Here is a 23301-nt window from a genome sequence, read left to right on the forward strand (position 1 = left end):
CCTCTGCCTTCGGCTCAGGTCATGATCTCAGGGTCCTGAGATCAAGTCCCGCATCGGGCTCTCTGCTCAGCAGGGAGCCTGCTTCCCCCTCTCGCTCTGCCTGCCTCTCTGCCTACTTGTGATCTCTTTCTGTATGTCAAATAAAAAAATAAAACCTTTAAAAAATAATGTTATTGTTAATATCATTATTAACATTAATATCAAATAATAATACAGAATAAGGGCTTTGACAAATATCCACCGACTGATGAGTGAATAAGATGTGTGTGTGTATAATTATAGATAAAAGGGAATATTGGTCATCAAAAAGACTGAAATCTTGCCATTTGCAAGTCAGTTAGAGAAAAGACAAATACCATGATTTCATTTACGGGTGGAACTTAAGAAACAAAACAGATGAACAGAGGGGAAAGGGAAGAAAAAGAAGAGAGAAAGGCAAACCATAAGAGACTAGATAGATAACAAACTGAGGGTTGATGGAGGGAGGTGCGTGGGGGATGGGATAGATGGCGGAATGGGCATTAAGGAGGGCACTTGTAGGGATGAGCACTTATATGTAAGTGATGAATCATTAAATTCTGTTCCTGAAACCAATATCATACTATATGATAGCTAACTATAGTTTAAATAAAAATTTGGAAGAAAAAAAGGAACAAGGGCTTTGAAACATTCAAAAGGTTAAATTATATTTTAATGTCTGAACTGCCTAATGATAAAACTACATAACCTGGGATTTGGCAATGTTTCATGGATATGACACCAAAGGCCCAGACAACAAAAGTAACAACAGACAAACTGGACTACATAAAAAATTTAAAATTTTGTGCATCAAAAGGCAGTATCACCAGAGTAAAAGGCAGGCCACAACATGGAAGACTATATCTGCAAACCATGTATCTGATAGGGGATTAATAACCAGAACATATAGAAAACTCCTAAAGCCAAATAACAAACAAACAAACAAAAACGCCAAATTAAAAGTGAATAGGCATTTCTCCAAGAAATACAAATGGCCAATAAGCACATGAAAAGATACTCACTGGTCACTCATCATCAGGAAAATGCCAATCAAAGCTACAATGAGATACCACCTCATACCCACTAGGACTATGATCAAAAACAAAACAAAACAGAAAATAACACATGTTGGTAAGGATGTGGAGAAATTGGAAGCGTTGTTGTTCCCACCCTGTTGATGCGAATGTAAAATGGTACTGTAGTTATGGAAAATAGTTAAAATTAAAACTTTTTTAAAAAATTAAAGATGAAATGATCAGTTGGTTGAGCGTCTCAATCTTGATTTTTGCCTTGGGTCACGATCTCAGAATCCTGAGGCTCTGCCCTCAGCACAGAGTCTGCTTGTTCCTCTCCCTGTGCTCCACCCGCAGCTCATACTCTCTATCTCCAAAATACGTAACAACTTTAAGAAAAAAATGGAATTATAGGATCCAGCAATTTCACTTGTGAGTATTCAGATGAAAGAACTGAAAGTAGAATCTTGAAGAAATATTTGTTTGTATCAGCATTATTCACAACAGCTAAAATATAGAAGAAACCCAACTGCCCACTGTGGGATGAATGAATATACAAACTGTGGCACGTACATGCGATGGAATATTACTCAGCCATAAAAAGGAAGAAAATGCCAACACATGCTATAACATGATGAACCCTGAGGACAGCCTGCTAAGTAAAAGAATCCAGCCACAAAAGGATAAATACTGTATGATTCCACTTATGTAAGAGACCTAGAGTAGTCAAAATCATAGAAACAGAAAGAATGGTGGTTGCCAGGGGACTGGGAGAGCATAGAGACATGGGAGCTCTTTAACAGGTACGGAGTTTGGGTTTTACAAGATGGAAGGAGTTATGGTGATGGATGGTAGTGACGAATGCAGAGCATTATGAATATATTTAATGCTAAACTATACATTTAAAGTGGTTAAGATGGTAAATATTATGTTATGTCTATGTTACCACAATGAAAAAAAAAACTAAAAAAAAAAATCAGAAAACTTCAGAGCCTAGGTGTTGGTATGAATTGCACTGTGGTCCACCTACTTCAATAACTCGATAAATCACCCAAAGGGCTTCTTCAAGATTCACAAGCTGGTACAAATTATTGCCACTGTGACTCACTGCAAGTGATGGAAATGTGTCACACCCTTGGGCATGTAGGAGAAGAAAAAAAGCCAAGTCAAAAACTTATCTCGCTCCACATACCCAGGTAAAATCATTTGGGGAAAAAATTGTTTTAACGCTTTCAGCTTTCAAGAAGGAACCAGGACTAAGAACCCCTAGAGCATGAATTATTTATTATCCACATGGCAGAAATAGAATGAACAACTCCTGCCCGTCAGAACCATACTCTCTAAGCCAAATAAACAGAGGCATCGTTCCAAACATTTTCCCATTTTGTTGTTTCTGCAACTTACTTTCTTCTGGACTAGGAAAGGGGAAAACTTTTCCCTTTGTTATTTTCAAGCTTAGTTTGTTCTGGACTGGGAAAAGAAACAAACTTGACTGTAGATCAAATCTGTCATAATGTTTCCCTCATTCTTCCAATCCTGTTGGAATCATCTCTTTCCCTCATTTCAAGAAAACAGCAAGTTGGTGCAGCCACTTTGGAGAACAGTGTGGAGATTCCTCAAGAAATTAAAAATAGAGCTTCCCTATGACCCTGCCATTGCACTCCTGGGTATTTATCCCAAAGATACAGATGTTGTGAAAAGAAGGGCCATCTGTACCCCAATGTTTATAGCAGCAATGGCCACAGTCGCCAAACTGTGGAAAGAACCAAGATGCCCTTCAACGAACGAATGGATAAGGAAGATGTGGTCCATGTACACTATGGAATATTACGCCTCCATCAGAAAGGATGAATACACAACTTTTGTAGCAACATGGACGGGACTGGAAGAGATTATCCCGAGTGATATTAAGTCAAGCAGAGAGAGTCAATTATCATATGGTTTCACTTATTTGTGGAGCATAACAAAAAGCATGGAGGACATGGGGAGATGGAGAAGAGAAGGGAGTTGAGGGAAATTGGAAGGGGAGGTGAACCATGAGAGACTATGGACACTGAAAAACAACCTGAGGATTTTGAAGGGGCGGGGGGGTGGGAGGTTGGGGGAACCAGGTGGCGGGTATTGGGGAGGGCATGGATTGCATGAAGCACTGGGTATGCTGCAAAAACAATGAATACTGCTATGCTGAAAATTAAAAAAAAAAAAAAAGAAAACAGATGTCACTTTTCTAGTTCTACAAGATAAAGGACGTATGTGCAGGGTGTATGGACAGACAGACAGACATACACCCCCCCATAAGTCAAATCCTCCTACCTGATGTGGTTTTCTAGGCCCCTGATGTCACCATTTCCCTACAAAAACCCATTATCTTTAGCCCACCCTCCTTCTGCCTTGCCCATAGGCTTCAAAATAATAAAAATATCTTCAAGAAAAAAAGAAATGAAATGCCTTTAGAAAAGACTCGAGTACTTTTTCCGTGTCCCAGAGAAGAAACTGTACTTAGTTAATAAACAATCTAGTTTTACCATTTTAAGAAAATGTTTTGATACCTTTTGCCTTTCCTTCCTTTTGCTTCCAGCCTTAAAAGCCAGAAAAGAATTGGGTGTTCGGGGGGCTCAGCTGGTTGAGTGTCTGACTCTTGGTTTCAGTTCAGGTCACGATCTCAGGGTCTTGAGATCAAGCCCCTCTCAGCAGGGAGTCTGCTTCTCTCCTTTTGGCCCTCTCCTGGCTCACTCACACTTGCTTTCTCTCTTTCTGTCTCTAAAATAAATAAATATATTTTTTTAAAGCCAGCAAAGCATTGACATGTGACTGTACTGAGGTGTACAAATATGAACACACACAGAGAAAATAAATGGGGAAAATCAAACATATTTCCTTTTTGCCCCTTCCAGATACTCTGAAAATAATTTCCTACAATACAAAGATGTCCATTGTCTTTTTTGGGTCTAAACTCAGTAAAAACAAAACCACATTTAGAAAATCAACTTGAGGGGACGCCTGGGTGGCGCAGTTGGTTGGACGACTGCCTCCGGCTCAGGGCGTGATCCTGGAGTCCCGGGATCGAGTCCCACATCAGGCTCCCAGCTCCATGGGAAGTCTGCTTCGCTCTCTGACCTTCTCCTCGCTCATGCTCTCTCTCACTGTCTATCTCTCTCAAATAAATAAATAAAATCTTTAAAAAAAAAAAAAAAAGAAAAGAAAATCAACTTGACCTCTCCTGTCTTTTGAAGCCAGGAAAGCCCAAACACATAAGCAGCACAGATAAAACTTATTTGCAAGTGGGTTGCTCTCAAAATCATCGCAGTCCTTGCCTGGGTTAAGAACTCTGAGGCGGTTCTTTTCAAATGGTCACCTGACATCTATATCCTGTTTTAGCTTAGAGTAACTCAAGGAAATAGTGTCTTTATAATTTTTATTTTAAGATTTTATTTATTTATCTGACAGACAGAGATCACAGGCAGAGAGGCAGGCAGAGAGAGCAGGGGAATCTGAGCAGAGAGCCCCATGAGGGGCTTGATCCCAGGACCCTGAGACCGTGATCTGAGCCGAAGGCAGAGGCTTTAACCCACTGAGCCACCCAGGTACCCCGGAAATAGTGTCTTTAAATGTATCTTTTAAAAATAAACCCTAGAGGGGCGCCTGGGTGGTTCAGTGGGTTAAAGCCTCTGCCTTTGACTCACATCATGATCTCAGGGTCCTGGGATCGAGCTCCTCATGGGGCTCTCTGCTCAGCGGGGAGCCTGCTTCCCCGGCTCTCTCTGCCTGCTTCTCTGCCTACCTGTGATATCTATCAAATAAATAAATAAAATCTTTTAAAAAAGGGGGGACCCTAGATAATAGATAATAACTCATCAATATATGAATATTGAGTATTTGAAGTGAACTAACAGAAGGAAACTGAATGATGACCATCAGTACATGAAGCAGTTATACAGTAGGAAAGACCAGGCACAGATCTTCTGATCTTCTGTTTGCTCACTCACTGCATAAAATCCACCAAATTATATTAGGAAATATTCTGCATGTTCTGATATATTCACTAGAACATAAACTCCAGTGGGTGAGGGCTTGTTTTTACCTGTCTTCCCAGCACCTACAACGAGAGGCACAGTGTTGCTGGTTACCCAACGTTTCTTTGTGGAATAAATATCCCTATGTTGTAGGCAGAGGGGCATTCACACGAGAGGACTCTTCAGGTCTTTTCCAGACATGAGTCAATGATTTTACTATCTTAGGCCAAACTAATTTTAGATTTTTCTATCAAGGTGAAAATTGAGCACGAGTTTTGATAAACAGTGTTGGGGGGGAGGAGAGGAGGGAACAGGGCGGAGGAATGAAGGAGGGGGAGGGACGGTTCTGTATACATTGCTCTGAAGGATATCTGAATTACAAGGCGTTTCACGTAAAAACAAAGAGTATCCAGTATCGTGAAGCATACAGACACCTCACAGACAACATCCTTACCTTCCCACTTCAGTCCTTAACTGCTCTCCGCAAGCTTTCCCTCCTCCTTGAGGCCTCTCTTCTTTCTGACGGCCAATCTGTTCTCCTTCCCAGGGGTCCTTGGCCATTACGAATAAGAAAACAGAACTCAGCAATCCTCCCCACCTTCCTCATCTGCAGACCGTCCTTAGCACTGAGACACATGTGGGCTTAGGCTTGCTTCTCTTAGGGTCTCTTCCTTAAATCCCATCCTGAAATCCTACTGCAGAAGTCCTCCAAATCTCTCATTCTATCCTCCCAAGACTAGACCTGTCAACGATCCAATCTTCTGCTCCTCTTCTTTTCTACAGAAGTCAGAGGAATCCTGTTTGGGCTGGTAAATGACTTAAATAGGTTATTTACATTGTACAGGAGATTTTCAATCTAAGGACCCTAATTGTATACAGGAATCAAACTTAACTGCAGAAATAAGTGTTTTAAATAAATTTAATACAATTTTTGTGCTTGGTGATGATATATAGTAAGCCGTTATCATGCAATAATAAGGTAAAATCTGATTACTATCTCAGCCATCTACAAAATTTCAAATTAAATGCTACTGAATGAATCGTGTGTTATAAACACCCCTGAGAATTTCAGAAAATTTTTTTCTAGGCCAGAACTTCTAATGTGAGAATATCGTATTTCTGTTTTCTATAATTAAGAAATGCGTCAATGAGTTTTAAAAGTAAATTTGCTAATAAGGTAAATAATCCAGCATTATCTCTCACAACAGGATGATATTAACCTTAAAGTCCCACCATATTGTGCAATAAGACATGACTCAATGCTTTCATTCATATTTTTTCTGTTTATTCACTGCTGTATCCTAAACACTCAAAACACTGCCTTATCAGTTAAGTGAATGAATAAACAGATATGTACTTCCTAGGTGCCAGGTACTATGCTAGCCTCAGAAGGGCAGCAACAAACATGACCCCGTTCTCATGGAAACCACACTGGAGAAGACACACTGAATACAACAAAAATTATGTAATTATTCAATCCCAATTATGATAAAAGCAATAAAGGAAAGTTACATATGAAAATAGAATCTAACACTGCCTAAGACATAAACAACAACAACAAAAAAAAACGACTTTTGAGGAACAGACATTTAAGCTAGCACCTAAACAGGGGGCAGAGGGGTGGGGGACATGGAGTTAGGAAGGGAGGCAAGAAGAAGAAAACTATTGCACACGGATGAAATGATGTGTGTGAAATCCTGAGGAAGGGAGAGGCATAATGCCTCCCAAGAACTGAAAAGAGATCAGTGGGAAAAGATGAGGTTGGAATGAAAGGCAGAGCTCAGACAATGCAGGCAGGGCCTTGTAGACTGAAAAATTTTGGATTTTGCACCAAGAGCAATGGTAACTAGGAGTGACCATTACATCTGTATTTAAAATGTATCACATTGGCTGCTGGGTGGAGAATGGTTTAGAAAGAAACCAGAAGGAGGCAGGAAGACCAAATTGGGGCAGAGGGAGGTAGAGAGTACAGAGCTTCTAGGTGGGAGGTGATGCGGTCTTTGATTTTGGAAGCGGGGATGGAGAAGTAGGTGGTTTCAAGATCTGCACAGCACATACACTCCTGAATAAGGTGACTTATTATGGGAGATGAGACACAGATGTTCCAAGGTGACTCCTAGTTTCCTGGGATGACTAGCCAGGTGGATGATGGTTCCTTTTATTAAGATGGGGGAACAATGCAGACCAGACTGTGATAGAATGGGAAATCCAAAGTTTGGTTTGGGGTGTGTTCAAGAGAAGATGTCCACATTAGCCAAATGATAGTGGAACTCATTAGTAAACTAGGGCAGGGATAAAAATTTGGCAAACTTTGGCCAGTAGATGGGAAGCCACGGGAATAGATGAGATCCCTGAGTAATAACATAGAGTGAGAAGAGAAGATGGCCTAGGACTGAGTCCTTAAGAATGTCTTTAGTGGGGGCACCTGGGTGGCTCAGTGGGCTAAGCCTCTGCCTTCTGCTCAGGTCATGATCTCAGGGTCCTGGAATTGAGCCCCGTATCGGGCTCTCTGCTCAGCAAGGAGCCTGCTTCCTCCTCTCTCTCTGCCTGCCTCTTTATCTACTTGTGATCTCTCTATATATATCAAATAAAATCTTTAAAAAAAAAAATCTGAAGTGCACAAAGATGAGCCAACAGAGAAGAAAGAAAAGGAAAGTCTAGAAAGGTAAAAAGACAGAAAACAGAACATAATGACATGAAAGTCAAGGAGAAATATGATTTCAAGGAGGAAGTATTCTACCGTTTAGAAAGTTGATGAGTGGGGCACCAGGGTGGCTCAGTCGGTAAGATTCTGACTCTTGATTTCGGCTCAGGTTGTGATCGCAAAGTTGTGAGATCGAGCCCCGCATCCAGCTCCTTGCTGGACATGGAGCCCATTTAAGATTCTCTCCCTTTCCCTCTGTCCTGCTGTCTCCCCCACTACCTGCATGTGCACTCTCTCTCCCTCTCTCAAAAAAAAAAAAAAGAAGAAGAAGAAAAAAAAGAAAGGGAAGAAGTTGATGATAATAAAGAAATAATAACTGAAAAACATTTAAGACTTCAAAATCAGGTTCAGTGCAGTGTGGGGATGAAAGACAGAAGAGACTAGGCTAACAGAATAGCTGGAAATTATCTCTAAAGGGGAGATCACATAGGCAGAATCTAGAACAGGGTGAGAAGTCTAGGAATTTTTTTAAAGAAGGAAATAGACTGGAGAGAGGCCTAAAGTACAGGTGACCCAAGAGAGGCTGTGCAGAGAAACTAAACCTCCTGCTCACTGAGTTCTTTTACACTGAATTACACTTGGGAACGGACTGGTGTGAGAGGGAAAGCGAGAAAAGACCAAAAACCCCAGTGAGAATGAAAGAGAGCTTCTGGAAATCTCCGCTGACTGCAGACCGGCTCAGGCGTGGGAGTGTGGGGGGTGGGGAGCTGCACGAGGAACATGCTACACTCGCCTCTGTTACGGTGTCTTCCTCATCAGTATAGAGACAATCCCCAAGATTATGTCCGTTGGATTCTTCCCATGGGACTTATCACCCGCCCGTCCTGAGACAGTCCTGCATGCACCAGGGAGGTGGGAATGACGCTCGAGGAACCCAGCAGAGGAGAGATTCATGGAATAAAAGAAAAAACCGGCATGACAAATGGACTGAGATCCTTGGAAAAGCCAAGGACAGGACTCAGAATTCACAAGGACTGCGGACTTTCTAACATCATAGAGGATGGACGTGGGTAAAAAGTAAGTTTGTGGATATGATGATGGAAAGTGGAAGGAATGCCTGACACCATTTTCTTCGTGAGGCACGAAATAAGATGTTCCACTGAGAGCAAAGAAAGGAGCAGGTGGGCCGAAGGTCAGAAGAGGGTGCAGGGAAGTAGAAACTTTTTCACAGTGACTTAACTGGCAAAAGAAACAAAGCCAGACACTCCCAGTGAGGCAGTCAGAGTGACCATGAATGAACAGTGCTACCAATCTGCCTGGTTTTGTGCGTTCCAAATCAGAGATTTACCCAAGTTTTCCTAATTCCTTCAGCTGCTGGCTCAGTCAGTAGGGCATGTGACTCTGGATCTCAGGGATGGAAGTGCAGGCCCCAGACTGCATGTGGAGCATACTGAAAAAAAGACCAAAAAATCAGAGATGCTAATTCTTCCAGCCGCTTGATTTTGTTTGAGCCTCTAAAGCATGCTGTCCATCCCTCAAATCCTGCTTTTTCCTACAATTCTACTTTATACTGCTTTATTTCCCTACTAAAATATAGTAAAGAGTATACACTAAAGTTTAGTAAAGAGGATATTCAGAGTAAAGAGATGGCTCATCTCTGTCCCTGCAAGCACCTACAACAGTTCTTTGCAAAAAGCACTACATAGACATTTTTATATTTAATTAAGTACACAAAATGGCTCTTTTAAAAATTTAGTTGTTTCCGTATCAAGTCTCCATACCTTGCATAATCAAGAAATATTAAAGACCCAGAAATTAAACTAAAATCAGTAAGAGCCACAGTCGACAAAATCTGTTAAAATATATCTAGTCCTATCATGAAGGACAGATACTTTTTATCATCCTTTTGTCTCAGAAACTAAAGATTGGTGGCTCAGAAAATAAACTGCACAGCATGCGAATATGAAAATCAATACTGAATAAATACCGGCATCATCTAAAGACATATCTTACGTAGTGATTTAGCTCAGGCACGGAATCAGATACCTCTTAGCCACCTGAGAAGACATATAGAAATTTCTTTCTGGACATCTGCTGTTATGAGAGTCCTACGGTTTAATATAGCTTAACAGTTAATAGAGTTATTGTTCTGTAATTTAATTTAGTTACCAGTTTTAACTAATAAAATAGTTATTTTAGAGACCAGATTCTCCATACATGAAAAAGTTAAAAATCAGTAATTGCCCAGTTAAAAAAATTCCACCAAGAGATGACTTAAATGGCAGGCAGCATTCACCTTCAGACAAAATATCCCATTTTGGAGAGCAACATTAACTTTTTTAGCATCTTTTAAACACTAAACTCTATTTCAACATGGACATGGTATTTTAATACACACTCAATTTTCATAATTCTTTCCTCAACTCAAATGTTTCAACCAAAACTTCAGGCATGTGAGATTGATCACTGAACACTAATTCCAGCTGCCCCATCAAGAGAACATGAGTCGATGTCTGGTAAATAGTATGTGTCCGTTTGATAGCCAGGGGTGCCAAGATGATGTTATTTCTAGGTGTGTCTAGGAGGATGTTTCTGGACATGATTAGCATTTGCCTCAGTGGGCTCAGTAAGTTGTGCTCCTCAGTGTGGGTGAGCATCTCTTGATCTGCTGAAAACCTAAATGGAATAAAAGGGAGATGAAAGAATTGATGTTTTTCTCCTGCCTCATTCTGGGATTTATACCATTGATTCCTCTGGTTCTCAGGCCTTCAGATTCAGACTGAACTTTGACCACTGGTCTTCCTGGGTCTCCAGCCTTCAGGGAAGACTGTGGGATTTCTTAACCTCTATGAAGACATGAGCCAATTTCTCATAATTAAAAAGAATGTATGTTTTTACATATACATACATCTCTTGGTTCTATTTCTCTGAAAAACCCTGACTAATACAGTGTCTATACAGGTATTTTATCTGGTACTTTCCTCAACACACCTCACCAAATACCAAAAGGAAATACATATCCTTTGAAATATTCATTTAAAAAGTTAAAAAAAAAAAAAGAAATATCCATTACTGCCATGTATAAAATGGTGACATTTACTGAAAATTTCTAAAATCCTTCAAGAATAAGCAATTATTGGGACACCTGGGTGGCTCAGTTGGTTAAGCAGCTGCCTTCGGCTCAGGTCATGATCCCAGCGTCCTGGGATCGAGTCCCACATCGGGCTCCTTGCTCGGCAGGGAGCCTGCTTCTCACTCTGCCTCTACCTGCCATTCTGTCTGCCCGTGCTCGCTCTCTCTCCCTCTCTCTCTGACAAATAAATAAAATCTTAAAAAAAAAAAAAGAATAAGCAATTATTTGATCAGACAACAAAAATTTCCCTGGGAAATACAGTTTCAGTATATTAGTATCAGAACAACTTACGTAACTGCTTTCAAGCAGAAGTTCAGCTTAGTTATTTTCAGACCACAATTACAGATGTTCAAAGTCCCACTGGTTCCTTCTGAACAGTCTCATAAGTGCTGGAACTGATATACTTCAATGATAATTTTCTCTAGGGGGTCTGCTAAAAACAAATAAACAAACAAACAAAAAAACCAAAAAACCAGGCAAAACCACATGAAAGCCAAATAATGATGATGTATTTGGACATTGGCTGCAGCTACCCAACTGTATCAACTGGAAAGTTTATAAATAAGCACAGTGTGAGGGATTGAGCACTGCACAAACTATGAGCTATCAATGTGAACCTTTCCACGGTTTCCTCTGGTCAGCCAACATCACTTTTATCCACTTTACCTTGTTATAAGTGAATAAAGGTCAAGAAATGCTTAAGCAAAAAGAAAGACAAGTGATTTTTGCTTACCATCTCATTTTTTTATTACCAGCTTCTAATGTTTTTCTCATAATATAAACAGCTATTAATTAACAGAAGGGTTTATTTCTTTTTATATTTCATGTAAAGCTTCAGAGAGACGACCAGGATATCATCTTTATTCAGTACCTCTTACACCTGAAAAAGGCTTAAGTAAAACTAATTAAAATATTTAGGAAATTAGTTGTATCGAAACTAGTCTAACTGAAAGGTCATTTAAATGAAAAGTTTTTTTTTTTTATTTACCTAGGATTCTAAGACATACAAGAAACCAAGAAATCACACTTTCTCTGAAATTATACATTATATACATATTGCAAAAATATTAAAAATTAAATAATTTAAAATGGAATTAAATACATGACTACATATAATAAATTTAGGAACTGAGAGTTTCAAAAGAACACAAAAAACTGCCCAAATAAAGTTCTAGATTTTTTAAAACAATAATGTCTGTTATTTGTTATCTAAAAGCCAATATACTTATTTGGTAGCTACTAAAATAGGTGCATTTACAGAGGGTTTTTAAGACAGTGAAACTATTCTCTATGATGCCAGAGTGGTGGATATATGACATTATGCGCTGGTCAAAACTCACAGAATGGACAATACCATGAGTGAACCTTAATGTAAGCTACAGACTTTGGGTGATAATGCTGTGTCAGTATAAGATGCACTGATTTTAACAAATGTTATCACACTGGTGGGAGATGTTGATATGGGGGAGGCTGTGTGTATTGGGGGGAAAGGGTATCTGGGAACTCTCTGTACTTCCTTCCTCTCAATTTTGCTGTGAACCTAAAATTGCTCTAAAAAATAGTCATTTGCCTCAAAGATTAAAAACACTACCATACAAGGTGATTTCTCTTGAAAGTTCATGTGAATACTGACCAATACAGCATTTTTCACAAATCTAAGAAAAAAAATTATTTCCAAATGCAGTGTTAGAGAGTCCCTGTCAGCAGTATAACATAAACTCTAGGGAATGGAAACAAAGGACAAGTAAACTATGCATATTTTGTGCCTTGCGAACACGGTACCTAGGAAAAGAGGAATTGTTCATTTGAGAAAATCTTAATGAGATACACAGAACATAACAACTAGAATGAAGAGTGTATGCAGAAGCTATACCAAAGTATCTTCTAGCCTAACACCACCATCTATCTCTTGGCATCTGTAGAACATGGTAAGACAGAAAGAAAAATGGAAGCTCATGATTACAGAGCACTTGGTTCACTCATTAGCAAAACTAAAGTTGGGCTTTCTAAGGCTAACAATGGCATTATCTGTTTCTCCAAACAGCTGTTCTTTTTGGCCATAGCTTGTATAGCCAACTAACCTGACATTATGCCCATATAATGACTTTTTTTTTTTTTTAAAGATTTTATTTATTTATTTGACAGAGAGGGATCACAAGTAGGCGCGGGGGGGGGAGGCTTCCTGCTAAGCGGAGAGCGTGTTGCGGACCTTGATCCTAGGACCCTGAGATCATGACCTGAGCTGAAGGCAGAGGCTTAACCCACTGAGCCACCCAGGCGCCCCCATATGCTGACTTTTAGTGAGTACCTGAGAGAAACTGCTATAAAAAATATTAGCAGGGCACCTGGGTAGCTCAGTCGGTCAAGCATCTGACTCTTGATTTCAGCTCAGGTCATGATCTCATGTGAGATTGAGCCCCACATTGGTTTTCCTGTTGGGTGTAGTGCCTGCTTCAGATTCTCTCCCTCTCCCTCTGCCCCTCCCCTCAAAACAAAACAAAACAAAACAAAAAAACAAAGAGAGAATATTTACTATAATATGACTTCTTTAAAAACATGGGGGAAATAATGTTGTGGATTATAGAACAAGTAGCTTATGTTTAAAAAAACTAAAAAGAAGGAAATGATTATCATAAAATATTGAACTTGCTAATTAAGTTCATTTAATTCTGCAATTAGCAGTATTAGGATGGATAATACAGATGATAATCTTACTCCGAAAACAAAGGGTAAAATATTTGAGAGAGAAAAACACATGGCAAAATGTATATACACTAGGTTTCCAATCAAACTTCAACCTTCTGGTGTTTTCATTTATTCTTGCCAAACTGCAGTGTTTTATATATTTGAAGTTTCTTGGAGATAAATAATTTACAAAGTGGCAATATGGTGCCTTATGGTAAGAAATTAGAAAAACAGGGCACAAATTTTTCCCAAATACAGAAGAGTTGAAGTGATTTAATTCATTTTTCCTTTCTGAGAGAAAATACATAGCAAGAGGTAAACAGTGGAGTCAAGGTCTAATCAATAATGATCAGCACTGAAATGACAGTCAACAGCAAAGTCTTCTACATTCTAATAGTGTTAACAGAGATTTGATATACCAGATTTTTAATATCTAGGTAAAGCTTTAAAAAAAAAACCCATCAACATAGTATAGCAATAACTACCTATGGTTGAAATTCTCATTGATTGTGTAATTTATCTACTCGCCCTAGCATACTACTCTTTTACTGTATATTTTGGCAAGTTTTAAAACACTCCCTTTATTCTGGATATTTGATATAATTCATCCCATTTTTTATATCAAATTTAATTTTCCATAAGATCCATCAACTATTATAATTATGACCTCCATAAATACATTAACAAGGGTATTGATCTGTCTCTTCTCATTGGTACCAAATTGAAATCACAAGTCTTCTAAAACAATGTCAAGTTCTTCACCAAATTAACGTGTCATGTCTTCAAGATGGGTTTAATTTGTGCCACTTGATAACAACCTTTTCTGGATTTGTAACTGTTTCTTTCCACTGATTTGCTGCTTCGGTGTGATTACTGTCTTCGCTTATCCAAATCTGTAAAGGAACAGGACAATCATTTAACTTAACACGAGAATGGCAGCTGAATTCAAACAGTTAATTCCTTTTACTGACGAAAGGCAAGTGGAAGTTTGGTTCACATATTTTCTTTCTTTCTTTTTTTCTTTTTTAAAGATTTTATTTATTTGAGAGATCACAAGTAGGCAGAGAGGCAGGCAGAGAGAGCGAGGAAGGCAAGCATACTCCCCATTGAGCAGAGAGCCCGACATGGGGCTTGATCCCAGGACCCTGGGATCATGACGCGAGCCGAAGGCAGAGGCTTTAACCCACTGAGCCACCCAGGTGCCCCTGGTTCACATATTTTCAATCAAAAGGTCATTCCATTTTTCCAAATATATGTCAAAACACCTAACCTGTTTAGTCACTCTGAAGACTAAGGTTATATGATCCAATCCAACTTCAAAATTTGATGTGAGATATTCTAAAATAATTTCTCCCAGAACAGTAATGAGTATCCTTGGTTATTCAGTATATCTAGAAGCTCAACTTAGAATTCATCCCAACCATTCAAAATCATTTTTGCGAAAATAAACAGAGACTAATCATGATTTAAGTTAAACTGGTAAGAAATACACATTTTTAAGCACATTTTAAGCTGTGATTTTAACTGAAATCTAAACTATAACTTTAGGTAATAGATATGAATGAATTTGAGAAAAGTTCAGAGCACTATGCAAGTGTAAGACTTCACACCTGCCTAGAGGAAAAGGGGACAAGGAATTCGAAGCCTGAATGCTAACCTCAGCTTTAGCAGTAACAGGAATTAACTTCTCTGAGGCTCAGTTTCTAATTCTTTTAAATAAAGAAATTGGAGCAGGTCACTGATTTTCAAACCTTTTCCCCTTAATTTCCTGGTCAGAAGTATTTTTCCTTCAAATAAAATCCTACAAAGAACCTAATATATGAAACAGGTAACACCAGCGTTCTTTGGCTAACATCAGGAGACTCTGAGACTGCATTTGTTTCCCCTACCACGGTGGCTCCTGAGAACCTAAGAGAAGCCACAGGAACAGATGGCCAGCAAGATCTCTTCCAGAATTGTAATTCTTAACTAGACTCTCAACCAAGAGAGTGGAATCACCAAAAAAGTTATCATGAAAAATCACCTGTCAAGGAAATCTCCCATTCCATCCATACATGATAGCTGGGGCTTGAGGATATAGGAAAACTTTAACTGAATGCATTGCATAGGCCTCAAGGCCTTGAAAAGTATGCTACATATATGAATTCTTGTGTCCAAACTCCTTCCAAAATAGGAATAAATGAGGAACAACAAAACCATAATTTTTTTAACAAAGATTTTAGGTAAAATGGATGAAGAAGTGAGTCAAAGAATTAATATCCATCTTTGAATATTCACATTCCATTTTAGGATTTCACATAGACAGCTAATGACATCTTGTTATCAAACAGAAGCTTTTAAACCAATGATGTAGATTTTGGAATTTAAATGGGAGTCAAACAATCATTATTAAGATAAAAGATAATGGACAGCTACCATTAATCTACTCAGAGTAAAATAAACTACAAAGGAAGTAAGTCCCCCATTGGACTGGCAAGTAACCGTTGTTGTCTTCCACAGATTACAAGAATTTTTAAACACAGCAATCCAAACACCAAAATCAACTATCTAAATACCATCACGACCACTGCCAAAACTAATGTTTTCTAGGAAACTGAATCTAACATAATTCAGTTAATAGCATACAGAGTTAAACACTAAACTGAACATGAAACAGAATGAAGTAAGTTGGACATCTGCAGCCTTAAAAATTTTGATTTAATTACTTAGTGAATGTACAAATCAGAGAGAGAGAGAGACAAGCCATAAGAGACTCTTAATCATAGGAAACAAGAAGGAAGGGGGTTGGGAGAATGGGGTAACTGGGTGATGGGCATTAGGGAGGGCATCTGATGGAATGAGCCCTGAGTGTTATGTAAGATTGACCTCCCTGACCTCTACCTCTGAAACCGATTATACATTATATATTAATTAACTGAATTTAAATTTATAATTGTATTTTTAAAAAATACTGGATAGAAGAAAAATAAATAAATACTTAGAATTAATACCATTAACTAGTCAATGGTACTGAAAAACTGATCTTTCTTACAGTATTTATACTTTAGAAGCTCAGAAACAGATTTATTTTAGATAAGAAACCTAACTGCACTGAAATTCCAACTATTTGTATTAAAGCAAAGTCTGACAGGATTTCACCTTTATGGCAACATCAAATTTTAATTTATGATGCTGTAGAATTTTACTCTAGTCAACTTCAATTTTACTCTATATTCCTTTTGTTGACCAAATATTTCAATGCATAGAGAAGTTCAAAGAAAGGATTCAAGATAAAAACTCACAACTAACCTGCCCCACAAAATGTCTTCTTCTTACAGAGCTCCGACTGTAAAGCTTAATAAGAAAAAGAATTTCTTTTTCATTCTGTATAAGTGGAAAAATCATAGTTTCTCCCCACTTTACTCTTCCATTGGAGGCCTTCAGTAAGCGTGTCTTCTTCTTATAAATCAACTCTCCTGAACTAAACATTCCCACCTTCACAAAGAAACCTAAAAAATAAGAAATTCTGATATGTAAAATTTTATTTTAAATCCCATATAGTGATATATACTCACATATTATATTTGGTGTGAAGACTGAACGCGAAGTAACCGCTTGAGCTAAAGCCGACCCTATTTGGTGTGAAAACATATAAGCCACTTATAAAGAGCCAATGAGCTGTTGGCATAACAGAAAAAATGCTGATTGTAAACTTTGTAATTTTAATCACACTTTACAAAGAACCACAGTGACCTCCAATGAACAGACCCTTCCTCTAACCTGAATGCCATTAAAGACTGGAAACTGTAGGCATAAGTAACGGTCAGCAGTAGGGGAGTACACACTGAAAAGTATTACACAAAAGATACGGGCCAACTCTTCAGAGAGCTGGAGGAATTTAATTCTCAATTTTATGCAGGTAAAATTCTTTGATTGTGACTCCAGAAGTTAAACATATGCCTGCTAGAGAAAATCTATTCTTTAAATAAATTGAGCTGAGAGCTCCCAGTAATAATAGAATAATTGTACAAACTAAGCTTCCCATGGATAACAATGATCAACTCTGGGGAAAACAAAACAAAACAAAACAAAACACTGTTCAAGACCAAAAGTGGGAAGGAACTGGAAGGAGTGTCACGTCTTGCAAGATGGAAACTACACCGCTAACATTCAGGTTCAGATAGCTTTCTGCCTAAGCATCCTCCCCTGTCTGATGGATGCATGGCACCTACAGTTCAGGCACAAAGTTGTCATGGATGGAGCTGGAGCTGCAGAGCAGCAAGAAAGGGAGGAGGGAACTTCCAGAAAGGAGGGAGCTGTAAAGTGGTGACCGAGGACAGACCATTAGATTTACAAGATGCAGATCATGTATAATCCCAATCAGCAGTTTTGATTAAAGAAAGATACCTCTTTTTTTTTTTTAATATTTTATTTATTTATTTGACAGACAGAGATCACAAGTAGGCAGAGAGGCAGGCAGAGAGAGAGAGGAGGAAGCAGGCTCCCCGCTGAGCAGAGAGCCCGATGCGGGACTCAATCCCAGGACCCTGAGATCATGACCTGAGCCGAAGGCAGCGGCTTAACCCGCTGAGCCACCCAGGTGCCCAGAAAGACACCTCTTAATGTAATGAACTGCGTCTGCAGACTTCTACTGACATCCTCATTCTTAGAAATAACCTACTATGTAGTCCTGGTAATTTATTCTTTTCATGCCAAATTGGATTTCATTTGCTTATTTTTATTTTATGATTTTTCTATCTATCTATATAAGTGGTAATAGTCTATAGTTATTTTTTTCTATGCACTGTCTTTTCTGTTTTGATATTGAGAATATGCCCACCTCGGAAAGTTACTTTTTCCACTGTTTCTCCTGCTTTGGAACAGCTTCGATAAAATAGGAATTAGGGGTGCCTGGGTGGCTCAGTGGCTTAAACCTCTGCCTTCAGCTCAGGTCATGATCTCAGAGTCCTGGGATTAAGCCCTACATCAGGCTTTCTGCTCGGCAGGGAGCCTGCTTCCCCTTCTCTCTCTGCCTGCCTCTCTGCCTACTTGTGATCCCTCTCTCTGTGTCAAATAAATAAATAAAATCTTAAAAAAAAATAGGAATTAAATGTTCCTTGAAAGTTTGGTAGACTCTATCAGTAAAATCATCTTGGCCTGGTGCTTTTATTAGAGGTAATTCTTTAACTATCTACACATGGTTAATCATTTTATTCAGATGTTCTCCCTCTTTTAGAGCAAATTTCAACAGTTTTTTTCTCTGAAAATCAGTTATTATATATAGATGTTCAAATGAACAGGTATAGTTTTAAATGGTATTATCTAATTTATTATCGAATCTCTTCTGAATGTGAAATGTTACCCACCCCCTTTTCAGTTTTATTTTTGCTCAATCCAACTTACTCTAGGTTTGTTTATTTTACTGATCTCTTCAAAGAAAAAGCTTTTGGTTTTATTGATTATGTCTTTTGCTGTTGTCTTCATAATTATCAACTTCAACTTTACCTGTAACTCCTCACCTCTACTTTCCTTTGTGTCTACTTTCCTTTTTGTTTTCCTAGCTTCCTGAACTGAATGGTCAGTTGCATTTATTTTCAGTCTTTGTAGTTTGAGTGGACATCCATTGCTTCTGTCTGCCTCCCAATATCCTCTCTTCTTGTAGCGGAATGAGGGAGCACTCTTACCCCACTCTAGCCCTGGTAGAATGGATCTCAAATCCCAAGCTGTAGGGAGAAGCCATGTGAACCAGGCCTACACAATACAAATTATCAGAACCCCTTCTTGTGCCCCAAAGCCCAGGGAAGGAAAAGTGTTTCAAGGGTTGAGTTTGGTATTTTTAAATTTTTTTTTTAAATTAAGTTTCTAGTTAGCAATACATTCAAATGAAGGGCAAACTAGGAAAAGAATAAATTTTCTAGGCTGGTGAAATATATCTAACAGTCCTCTGAAAACACAACCTATCTTAACTGATGAGCTCAATAAGGAATGGCATCAAGTGAATAAAAACCAAGTGAACATGGATTAAAGTAGGCACAATGGCTGAAATTTGAAATCCAATAAAGTAATTTTAAGTTAAAAGGTAAGTAAATTAAATAACAAAAGTAACTAAGATTTTAATGTCCATTACTAAGAATTGCAGGAATAACTACTTTTTACTAATATTTTCTAAAGATTCCTCTTTGAGCCACAGATATACTTACTCAAAGCAAGAGGTGTTGAAGAGCTTGGAAGGTATTGTGCCTCGAGAACCTGTAACTGAATTCTGCTATTTACGGCTTGAAAACAAGTACCCAGTTCAAGTTCTGCATGGCAAACCTGGATATCAAAAGAGTGCCATTTGTTAATTAAGAATAAGGTTTGGAGTTATTTCAAAAATTTAGAAATAAAGAACTACAGTTAGAAGAAAACACTGCTTTTTTTTTTTGACACACAAAGCTATGGTCCATAAGATGGTTAGGAGAAATGTCATGGATTCTGTAAACATGAGGTACTCACTTTCATGGATTCTGAAAATCCAAGTCACACCAGCATATCTGATTGTTCCAAATCAGAGCAGTCAGAAGATAATTCAAATTGAAAACAACTTAAATTCCTAAGCAGCTATACTAAAGAAAGTGTCAGCACGATAAACACCAAAGCAGCACACTTCCAAAAACACTTAAATGTATTCATTTGAATTATTTTTAAGAATACATGAAGCTCAATAAAAAGTTTCAAATATGAGAATCATCATCATATTTTTCTAATTGTAGACATGACAGTAGGTGCTACCCAGCTCAGAAGAAAAAGGATTACTACAAGGAACAAATGTGTGGGTTAAGAGCTGACTTACTCTGCTGAATGACAGCCAGCCAAAGAAGAAAGCTGGCAAGAAGGGAGCTAGTGAAAGTGGAGGCAGGAAATAATAAGGAAAAGGTCAAAGAAAACCGGACGCAAACAATAAAAGGAAGGAGAAAGAGAGAAGGGAAAAGTTAAATTAAAGTCTTTGTTGATTAAAAAAGAATGCTACTGTTCTTGGCATTTTTTTTTATTTTTTATTTTTTAAAGATTTTATTTATTTGGCAGAGAGAGAGAGAGAGTGAGAGGGGGAATACAAGCAAGGGGAGTGGGGAGGGGAAGCAGGCCCCCTGCTGAGCAGAGAATCCAATGTGGGGCTCGATCCCAGGATCCTGGGATCATGACCTGAGCTGAAGACAGATGCTTAAGGTCTGAGCCACCCAGGTGCCCCATGTTCTTGGCATTTTAAAAAAGTAGATTAAAAAGGACATTACTTACTGTTTACAAAACAACAAGAAAACTATGGATAAAATTTTTTATTATTATTATTTTTTAAGATTCTATTTATTTATTTGACAGAGCGAGAGACAGCAAGAGAGGGAACACAAGCAGGGCAAGTGGGAGAGGCAGAAGCAGGCTTCCCACTGAGCAGGGAGCCCAATGCAGGCCTTGATCCCAGGACCCTGGGATCATAACCTGAGCTGAAGGCAGACGCTTATCAACTGAGACACCTAGGGGCCCCTTATTACGGTTTTGTACCCACAATGTGATCATACTTATGAAAATACCTAATGGTTGCAAAACTTCCCTTAGTGTTACACACCTGTAGTACTCACTCATACAAAACCGAGCAGTGTTTAGCAAAAAGTTTGCCATTTCTAACTTGCCAGTGTCATTTCGGAATTCAAATTACTTACTATGTTCCAGGATATTAATTTAGATTGTGAGAAACTATTCAAAGTGGTTTTCAATCTCCCAGTCACCAAAAAATTAAAATTCTAATCAAGCAGCAGGTATATATTAAGTGTACTTTTAACAGGCACAAAACTGTGGAAGATATAAGATATGATCTCTGATCCTGAATAATGTATCATTTTTTTGAAGAAGACTTTCTAAGCCTTCCTTGAATTTTTGTTGAAAGTGAAAACTTATGCATAATTGGAGGAAACCATGACCTGTGATGTTGGAGCATATCTCCTTGGCGGGAGCACTATATAGTCGAGCTAAGAGAGTCGGTCCTGGAATCGGTGCTTCTGTTCAAATCCCGCCTCACCAACTACCAGCTGGAGGAAACCAGGCAAGGGCTTCAGTGTGTTGGTCTCCACGGTAGGGATACCAAGAGCAGAGAGCTCCGAAGTTTGGTGTGAGCATTAAGTCACCTAACACCACCTCCCCTGTGTGGTTGAAGTGTCTTCTGCACGAGAACCTCTTGTGCATTGTTCCACATAGAAATCTGGGTTCTCAAATAAATACTTCCATTACTATTTGTCAAAGTCAACAATTCTGTACTGAGGAAAGCATGAGCTTACATGATAGCTCTACTGTTCACGGTGATGTAGTTATCAGTGTGAGTCTGGCTCTGTCACTTTCACAAAGACTACCAATCTTCCTTCTCGACACAGGAAACAAAGCTTACTACTTTTGCCTTAGCCAATAATATGAAATATTCACCATCAGTAACATAAGTTCAATGGTCCAGTAGAGCTCCTAAGCTCTTCCTTCAGGCCACCAATCTTTTTGTATGCCTAGCACCTAGCACAAAGCAGATATACAAATGTGTGTAAGACCTCTAATACGTGACATTATTTGGTGGAAACTCAGCCATAATCATTCATTCAGATTCTCCAAGGCAGATAAGATTAGAACATCTCAATTCCCCAGAAAATACCTTTGCTGAGTTATCTTTTGATACACTCTCCTAGACTTTAAAGTGTTACTATATGAATCAACCACCTGAATAGTATATTTGTGCCCTCTGTAAAATATGGTTGCAGATTACTCTCTACACCAAATTAATTTAAAAAAAAATGCAAGGTACGAACTCCTGTCACAGTTAGAAATCAAATCTGCTATATTTCAACAGAATATAAAAATAATCTAATATGGCATGCTTTCATTCATCATTTATTCTTTCCTACCTACCTATGTACCAGTATTCAATGCCAAGAATAAAACAGACCCTTACTAAGCACAGGCAAATATAAAGAAAACAGATGGGGGGCGCCTGGGTGGCTCAGTGGTTTAAGTCGCTGCCTTCGGCTCAGGTCATGATCTCAGGGTCCTGGGATCGAGTCCCGCATCGGGCTCTCTGCTCAGCAGGGAGCCTGCTTCCTCCTCTCTCTCTCTGCCTGCCTCTCTGCCTACTTGTAATCTCTCTCTGTCAAATAAATAAATAAAATCTTTAAAAAAAAAGAAAACAGATGGAAGCTAGAGCCTACTTTTGTTTAGAACAAGTAACTGAATTCTAAGTTGTAATAAATGCTGTACAGGGAACACAGTGGAGATGGAGACAGAAAATAATACATAAGAAATAACTATTAAAAATATCATTTTTTGATTATAGAAATCTTTTGGTTTTTGTTTTTTTTTAAAGATTTTATTTATTTATTTGACAGAGAGAGAGATCACAAGTAGGCAGAGAGGCAGGCAGAGAGAGAGAGGAGGAAGCAGGCTCCCTGCTGAGCAGAGAGCCCGATGCGGGACTCGATCCCAGGACCCTGAGATCATGACCTGAGCCGAAGGCAGCGGCTTAAACCACTGAGCCACCCAGGCGCCCTGGTTTTTGTTTTTTAATCCCTAACTTAATTCCCCTCTAATTCAGTGGTTCTCAAGCCAGGCTTGCACCGCCGCATCACCTGGAAAGCTGAGAAGTACAGATGCTTGTGGCCTACCCCTGCCGCCCCTCACTCCCCCCACAAAACTCTGATTTAGCTGGTCAAGATGCGGGCATGTTTGTCAAGCTCCCCAGGTGATTCTAATGTGTAGCCATTATGTGGCTACTAATGTGTAGGTTACATTAATGTGTAACCCTCCTAATGT

General features: G+C 38.8%; 1 protein-coding gene across 3 annotated transcripts in view; it reads right to left on the bottom strand.

The window, feature by feature from the left end:
- Window positions 1-13461: 13461 nt before the first annotated feature.
- Window positions 13462-23301, bottom strand: part of TC2N (tandem C2 domains, nuclear) — a 40573-nt gene continuing 30733 nt past the window's right edge. For all 3 annotated transcript variants that reach the window (XM_044231031.1, XM_044231030.1, XM_044231032.1), the window contains 3 exons: window positions 19686-19800; window positions 16795-16994; window positions 13462-14399 (listed from right to left, as the gene is read on the bottom strand). In XM_044231031.1, coding sequence (XP_044086966.1) covers window positions 14289-14399; window positions 16795-16994; window positions 19686-19800 — 426 coding nt within the window. In that variant the 3' untranslated portion in view covers window positions 13462-14288. The remainder of the gene's footprint in view (window positions 14400-16794; window positions 16995-19685; window positions 19801-23301) is intronic.

The sequence above is a fragment of the Neovison vison genome, chromosome 13, assembly GCF_020171115.1.
Source record: "Neovison vison isolate M4711 chromosome 13, ASM_NN_V1, whole genome shotgun sequence".
Classification (NCBI taxonomy): Eukaryota; Metazoa; Chordata; class Mammalia; order Carnivora; family Mustelidae; genus Neogale; species Neogale vison.